The sequence below is a fragment of the Poeciliopsis prolifica genome, unplaced genomic scaffold (assembly GCF_027474105.1).
Source record: "Poeciliopsis prolifica strain line A6 unplaced genomic scaffold, Auburn_PproV2 SCAFFOLD021, whole genome shotgun sequence".
Lineage (NCBI taxonomy): Eukaryota > Metazoa > Chordata > Actinopteri > Cyprinodontiformes > Poeciliidae > Poeciliopsis > Poeciliopsis prolifica.
The window spans coordinates 1,018,012-1,026,300 of record NW_026562396.1 but is presented as its reverse complement, the minus strand read 5'-3'; the positions used below and the strand labels follow the sequence as shown (position 1 = coordinate 1,026,300).

Here is an 8,289-nt window from a genome sequence, read left to right as displayed (position 1 = left end):
TGTCTATGATGGTCGCACGTTTTTGTGCAAGTAACGATTGGCAACACAATCATTTCAAGCCAAGCAATCCTCATTGCAAATTGATACTTAAGATGGACTCTTTAACAACTTAGTAATGACATGATCACACTGACGTGAAGACAGCTGAATTTTTTCTTCTTTATGAATTAAACTTTTAAAACTGTAAGACAGAGTTTCAGTGAATCTCTCCAAGAATAAACACAAAACACATAAATTTCATAAATGTAAGCACAATTTATTGAATGTATGATACAACTATATTCATTGTTCTACGTCACATTTTACATTCCACATCAATGTAAGAGTAAATAAAACAAAACCAGACAACACAAAATGACATAACACAATCTACTGATCTTAAAATTGAATCAAAACTGACCCAAAAAATCTGAAGACATCATCAACAATTTGAACAAATGTATTAAGTTTGGTTTTAGTTTTACAAAGAAAACTATTTCAGAGCTCAGAAAAGAAGCACCGATATCGGACCATTTACCTTTTTTGATTCAGAGTTTTCTTCTGGAAAGGTTGAGCTGATATTGCCCTAGTACACAGTCAAAATGGAAGTACCAATTGCTGGTATTATTATTATTATTTTTTTAGGAAAACCACTTACAAAATTGAGAAGAATTATCAAAAGAAAACTATTATAAAAAATATTCTATTGACCATTCAGATTTACAGACAAGGGAAACCTGTAAAAAGTTGAACTCAAGACAATGACCATAAACATTCAGAGAAACAGTGACTATGCAGTGTCAATGCTAAATCTCATTATGTTTACTTTCTGATATGAGCATGTATGCAGGTGAGAATTAAGCTAAGCAAGCTACTGTTGGATTTAAACATAATTAGGGAACAAAATGTATTCTATTTGAGGATTTTTATTTACACTCAACTCAAAAGTAAATTGGAGTAAGTTACAACAAATATCTAAATATTCCCTCTTTGAAATAAGAATCATATGCAATCCCAGTCTTTCGCTTTAATAAGATCATATCATATAACTTAGACAATAATACCAAAATGTTGTTCTAAGTCAACATGAAAACATTTCAATGTTCAATTCCAATATTTCCACCAATTTATGGGCGCAACTTTATAACAAAACTCTCCTTAGGAGTGGTTAATAGTAAATAAATCAGTTATAAATAAGTTGTTAATCTATAAGCCATTCCAAAGCAGACACAGGAAGTTGGTTAATGGGCAAGATGGGAATGTGTGCGTGAATAAAAATGACTGATTTTATGTAAAGTGTCTTTGAGTGTCCTGAAAAGCAATACACAAACCTGATTTCATTTCTGTTTCTAAACTCTTATGAGTAGTAGGTTTAACTAACCAGGAATATCTTATAAGGGAAGTCTTATTTTAAAGTTGCACCCATTCAAATACATTTTTGAACTGATTTGCTACTTGCAGCCCAAACAAACTGGTTCTGACCAGCTTGAACCAAAAGTTACACCAGCAGACAGATGTAGACAAATACTTTAACTTTCTTTTCGAATTATATCTTTATCATACAGTGCTAAATAATGCTCAATAAAAAGGTAACTACAGAAGATGTTCCTCCGTTAAGCCTTTCAACAATCACTAATTAGGAGTTTAAGTCTCATATTTTAAACATAGATGCTGATCAGAACGATAATGATTTAGTAAAGCTGTATAACTCCCATGAATCACAGTACACCATTAGCCTCAGGTTCAACAGCAATTTTGAGTAACATTCTATCATACAATATTGTTCACTTGTTTTGCACCAATAGGTTTTATTTCTGAAGTTTATGAAATGACTTTGCATAGATAATCGATTTGCATTGAGCCTGTTCCATTTTATGTTTTTTTCCCCCAACAATTGTGTTTTGTTTTTTTTTCTTGCAAAAGTTCTGGATGTAAGCCATTAAATAAAACTGCACTGTGAGCTCAGAAACTGTTGTTTATGCAACTTGCACAATTTTAACACCCCCTTCACAAGAACTTGGAACTTTCCCCAAGGTTTGCCACAAAATACTTTTCTTTAGCTCTCCCTGAAGAATTGTTTTTAGTGAGTTATTTGTCTCTTGGTGTTGTCAATAGATTTTATTATGTGAAATACCACCACAAATATCACCAAACTGTACATTCAGCGATCAAATTTCATGCACTGCTCACAAAAACTGACTGTATTTACATTGGGTTTAGGTCATCTCTGTTATGTAAGAACATGCTAAAACTTAGTGGTTGACTTAACTGTATCATTCTAATTTTTAAAAATCAAAACTACTACTTCTTTAAACATGATGCTCTACTAAAGAGCTGTTAAAAACACTTAATCTATCATCTGTTTCCTTCATTTAGATTAATCAGAGCTACTATTGATGCTCTAGTGTCCCAGTGATGCAGCATATCAATCCTGAGTCAACTGTATGGCTTGGAAAACTAAAATATACTTTGCAGCATGCTACACATTTAACATCAAACGTACGTGAGAAACAAGGAGACAAAAAGCTTTGTTAATAAATTTGATTTGATTTATGAGGAATTTGAATAGTTTTAACCTTAGAATCATCTTTTATATGTCCTTTACTGGAAAAGCAAGAAATTTCTCATGTCACTTATGCTGCTCTTATTAACAAGGAGAGGCTTTACCAACTCAAATAATTCCCAACATAGAATTTATTATGTTCTTTTTTGTTTTGTTTTTTTTAAGAATTCATAAATGAAGACTTAAGGAATACAAGATATTATTGTACATGCAGTGATGTATATGTAAAGGGAGTGTTTATTATATGATCACAGTGAAATTTTGGATCATAATTCATAAAGAACATTTTAGTATGTGTATTTTTGGAAAGAACATGCATGCATGTGAGAAATGAGGCAAAGACAGTTTTGAGAAAATTATTGTTATATTTTTTTTTACTGAAGGAAATACCTGCAGCTTTCTGTTCTTTCTGAAAGCATCTAAACGATTAATTAAAAAGCCTGTTATCATTTTCTTATTAATCCTTCAATGATTTCATCAACTACAGGATATAAATGGAGAATGAAGGTCATGTGAATTGAGATGTTCACTTTTGGAAAATACTAAAAACTGCAGAGAATCTGCATCCACACTTTATTTTGGTGCACATACAGATAACTTGTATACCATATTGGGTTAAAGTCTGCTCTTTTGTTTAGGAAAAAATAATGAAAGATTGCATTAAGCATTGTTTGTTGTGGACAATTCAATTTCCCAAAAGACAACACAGGATCAGATATATCCATATTCCTTCCTAGATGATTATTTTAGTCGTAATTAAAGTGTCAAAGATGTGATCATAATAAAATTAATAAAAAACATCTCCCAACTTTCTGTGCTTTTTCTACCATCCTGCAGTTATCATTGAATCAAACAACCCCCAAAAACAAGAAAAGTCCAAACGTAGATCCAGGAAAAGGAGCAAATGTCTACATTCATTTCTTAGCGGTAGACCTACAGGTCATAATCCAAAAAAATGTGATGGTACAGACACATTACTTTAAGGCTTGCTATTAGTTTGGCAGAAAAGTAGCTCAAACTGGCAGAAACCATCAAATAACCAGTCTCACTCTAAACCTGTGTCACTGACTGCAGTTTTACATCAGACTGCTGCCAAATAAAGAAACCTCGGTCATCAACTGTAAGCACCTTTAGTTCCAGCAAAGTTTTCAGCTGATCAACTTAGAAAAAGAAAATGCTCTTTATTTGAAAATTTTATGGTAACACAAACATCAGGTGCAAGGTAGGCATAATCTAGTTTCAAACATAGCGGTGGTAGTACGATGTGGTGGGACTACTTTCTAGCAAGAGTAGTGATGAAAATGTTCCTAGTAGTTAGTTATGAAGTCTCCTGTACAACCTTAAATTATCATAAGAAGAGAGTAACCAGAAACCTATGAGGGCATTCAAGAGAAAAACTACCAAAATAATTTATATTTCTTCAAAGATTTTAGAAACCAAATTCTTAGAATAAAAATCTGAACTGATTGTAGAAGTTCAAAAATTATGCTACAGAAATCATGGTTGTTGAAACTAATGAAAAGTTCAATAAAGCTGTGAGATTCAAATTTATGATGAGTATACATTTTGTCTCGGCTCCGGGTGACTGCAGAGTTTGTGCTTCTGAAGGTGTCAAACTCTGAGAAATGTTACAATGTGAAGCCCGGCGGTGGCACCAGCTCAGCTCTGGACTTGTTGAGACCCCATTAAATCCCTGCTGGGCTTGTTATTGTGCACCCTGAGCTTTGAGAATACAGTTATTATCTTTTTTGAAGCCAAACATCCCTTTTATATCAACTTCAAAGTCTTTCTATTGATGACAAGTCTGTTAAATGCCATTAAATTTAAAATGCGTGATTTAATGTTTGCTCTCTAAAACGTTTTATTTTCTTAAAGAAAGCATGCTCTGTTGGTTTAATTCCTGCCACCAGTCACTAGTGCTTACATCTAAAATGTTAAAATGAAACAAGGTTAGTTTCCACAGCACATGACATGAATACGTTTGCCCTGAGGCACTTGGTAGTGGCCGTGATGAAACAAATAAAAACCTTCTCCGTCAAAGAGTCACACAGTTCACCTTAAAAAAAAATAAAGAAAAAAAGCCAACTCTGCATTCAAATTGTCAAGTCACAGACAATCATGATCATTCTAGTGTATCTAGAGTTTTAGTGTCAAGCACAGTAACAGTGGTTACTATTAAAATGCTACAGAGGAGATTAGAAGCACAATATACAGCATATGATAGAAATAACTAAAATTAGTAAAGTTTTTTTTCCTTTTGTGTGTGGAGGGAGAAGAGTGAGTGAACAAGAGGATAAAAAGAGACTAGAGCAGATAACCAAAATAACTAAAAGAGGAGACCCCTGGGAACTGAGCAGGAAGCTGGAAAAATCCTACTGCTGGTAGTTGTTCTGTTGCCGGCGCTTTGCCGACCTCATTTTCTCAAATCGTGACTCCATTTCCTCAAGGACTTTGGGGGTGTACCTTACAACCAGCTTCACTGTGCCCTGGGCTGCTTTGAGGAGTTCCACAGCTTTCTCATGGTGCTCACCCTCCACGCTCTGCGGAAACACAGAATACCGATTTCACAAACTGGAATCTGTTTCCCACAAGTGCTTTTTAAAGGGAAACACAAGAATCAATTCACTATCTGCCGCTTAAAATTATTTATTTCATATGAACAAAGTTAAGTACATGTGCAAATTGGAATATTGCTGAATTTCAGTGAATTAAGAAACTATTAAGATTTGTTACATGCATGGTGATATATTTCTTTTGATTATGAGTCCTAATTAAATACAAGTCATATTATGAGCTCAGCAGATGTGCAGTTCCACCAGGTTTTTTTTTTTGTGCTAATTGCTGCTGGCTAGTCTGAAGAAACTGTGTGGGGGAGTTGCAGTGAGGCAAAAAACTTGGAAACCACATCTCCGAGGAGGAGCTGCACCTCGAAGGTGGTGCTATGTCCACCCAGGCAACTTGCACAACTCAATGGTTGCCATGGGAGATTAAAGGATTTCTCAAACATGCATGAAAGAATCAAGGCAACACTCCAGCTAAGTTTTTGGTGATGACGGAATAGCACTATAACATGATGTAAAGCTAAAAAAAGTAGCCTTTTCATAATATTACCCATTTAACATCTTAAGTTTGCATAACTTTTCAATGATAGGGTCCTCTTGCGCATAGTTGTACTTTGACTAATATTGCCTGTCCACAAAAGTCACTAAATATTTTCTGACTGTGGTGTCAGGCTAAAGCTTCAAGTTTCCCTTAGTAATTCTCAGAACGTACCACCCCGTTAACAGAGAGAAGCTGGTCGCCTCTTTTAAGGCCTCCATGTCGGTCAGCGATGCCTGCTGGGATGATCCGTGAGATGTAAATCGGCGAGTTTTGCTCCTTTCCTCCCATTATGTTAAAACCTAGGCCTTCCTCTGTCTTGGGCAGCTCCACCACACGTGGATGAGAGTGTCCCTCACTTGCTGCAAAAGCTGCCACGGTTGCCTAAAAATAAGCAAAATTGCTACGTTAGCACTAAAATATGCTGCAATCAAAGAAAAATGTTTACTGATGCAATAGGAATTGAAGATAGTTGTGGATTAGCAAGTAATCCGAAGCCTACCTTAGCTGTGGCGTTGGCTCTGACCTCAGGACTGCTGTTAATGTCCACCGTTTCGTACACATGCTCATAAACCTAAAGATGCACAAAAATAGCCCAAATTACTAAAACAACGCACCAGAATAGAAAATAGTTCAATGTTCAAACAGTCTCACTTCTCTGACAGCGTTGCAGAATTCGCTCTGCAAGACCCTCTGCAGCGCCTGCAGCTTCTGAGGAGGAACTTCCCCCGTCCTCTGCAGCTTGTCAAGCAGCTCAATTGCACGGTTGATATCTGTCGACCAGAACATAAGCAGCTCCATCACAGTGCGATATTCACAAATGAATCAACAAACTTCATTGGGCACGAGGCCATAATTTTAGGCAGCTTATTTGTTAAGCAACCCACAGCGAGCTAGCTTCCCAAGCAGATTATTTACTTACGCTATTATTTTATAAAGGTGACAATATGTTACCTACGGTATTAAATAAGAGTCCCAGTGTTAGCTGAAGCAGAAATATTTGTTTTTCTCAGATATTCAATGAAAACAATTTAGTCATAGTAATACATATTTGTGTTGAGACTAGGGAAGCAAGGTATTAGAAAACCAAAGAATTGGAATATGATTGTTATAAAATCTGATTAACACACATTTTCTGCTCTTCTCCAAGTTCCCTTATACATGTAAGCTCAAGCATTTTATAGACTGAAATTTATATTACATGTTTTTAATAAGGACAGTAAAAGTTCATCCAACCAGCTAAATAAGATATTTAAAAGTACCCTTAGAAATGTGACTTATCAAGTATTGCATCCAGAAATTGCAATTATGCCATCATTAATACTGTGATGAAATCTGTGACTTGATATAACCTACAGCTGTAGTTGATGCCCTGCACAGTGATACAGTAAATCTCAAAGCATCCCATGAATGTTGCTTAGAATTTTAGGGAAGTTTGTGTCACTTGCCACTTCAACTGGTTCAAACTGAGTAATTATCAGCGACACCATCACCCTGAAAAAGTGATATTATTCTGTTTTTGATAGGTTAGACTACTGCAAAAGCATATTTAGCATTTTACAGCACTGCTCAGAACACTGCCAGAGTGTCTTGTACATTAACATTTGTTAAAAATATTGCTCCTGGTATGCAAGGCATCCTCAGGTCATCGGAGTTCCTTCAGTTTATGTTGTAATCAGTTCAAAAATGGCCTACAAACATGACCAACAAACTGCTTACTGTACAGACGTGCATGTGCTTCATGTCTGTGAGGCACTTTTAAACTTGTTTAAGTCTGCTACAACACATAAAGAGATAAGGGTCAATTTAAAGGCGTAATTTGCTATTACAAATATCTATTTATTCGAAATAAATATAGTTATTACATGTCAGTTTTTTCTTCGTCATGCCAATAAGAATGAACACATTTTGATTTGTAAGGCTTTTAAGTTCTATATAAGTTCATTCGGCCAGCCGGGTTGGTCTATCACTGTTGTCAATATTAGCTAGGTAGCCAGTGCGAGTTAAACAAGCTAACCCTGTCTTTATTGTCCTTTGATCAAAAGAATTCAGCTTGAATGATTCGTGCAACGTCCATGATCCAGCGTATGCCGCCAAATAACAACTTGAACGCGAAAGTGACACAACTTTTATTCAAACAACCAGCAGCAAAGCTAGGTCAACGTCTTTCTCGTACAAACAACTGTAACTAGCTAGCTAATTATTGTTACCTCTTTCCAATCGCACAGGCTCCCCAAGAGATGCCATCCTCCAAAACAGAATTCGGACGAGTTTAGATCGATATGCCGCTTTGGGGAATATGAGGAAAACTAAATTTGGTAATCCTGGTGGACGTTTCGTGCGCTTAACTGAGACGATAAATCAGATTAGCTCTGTTAGCACGGCTAGTGCCAGTGTTATGTTGCGTTCAGGTGAGCCTCGGACAGAGGACAATTCCGACAAAAACTGATACTTTTGCTGGTTTTATGTGTAAGATGACGTCCATTTTCCGTACAGACGTGTCTTTAATTGTTTATTAGATAATGTATCGACTTTTGTCTCGCGTAACTGTTCTTTAAACCAAACATGATGCATTTGAATCAATCTTTGTTGTTCAGCTACTCCGTACTTCCTTTTCCCCTTTCATCTCCATCATGTATTTTTTTAGT

The 8,289-nt window shown here is 35.8% G+C and overlaps 1 protein-coding gene across 1 annotated transcript; it reads right to left on the bottom strand.

The window, feature by feature from the left end:
• Positions 1-235: 235 nt before the first annotated feature.
• Positions 236-8,023, bottom strand: lin7c (lin-7 homolog C (C. elegans)). Its single transcript, XM_055044839.1, has 5 exons — positions 7,852-8,023; positions 6,296-6,414; positions 6,144-6,215; positions 5,816-6,025; positions 236-5,082 (listed from the first exon to the last, which is right to left on the bottom strand). Exons 1-5 carry the CDS (start codon positions 7,886-7,888, stop codon positions 4,915-4,917), a joined length of 606 nt encoding a protein of 201 aa, XP_054900814.1. The 5' UTR covers positions 7,889-8,023; the 3' UTR covers positions 236-4,914.
• Between the last annotated feature and the right edge of the window lie 266 nt (positions 8,024-8,289).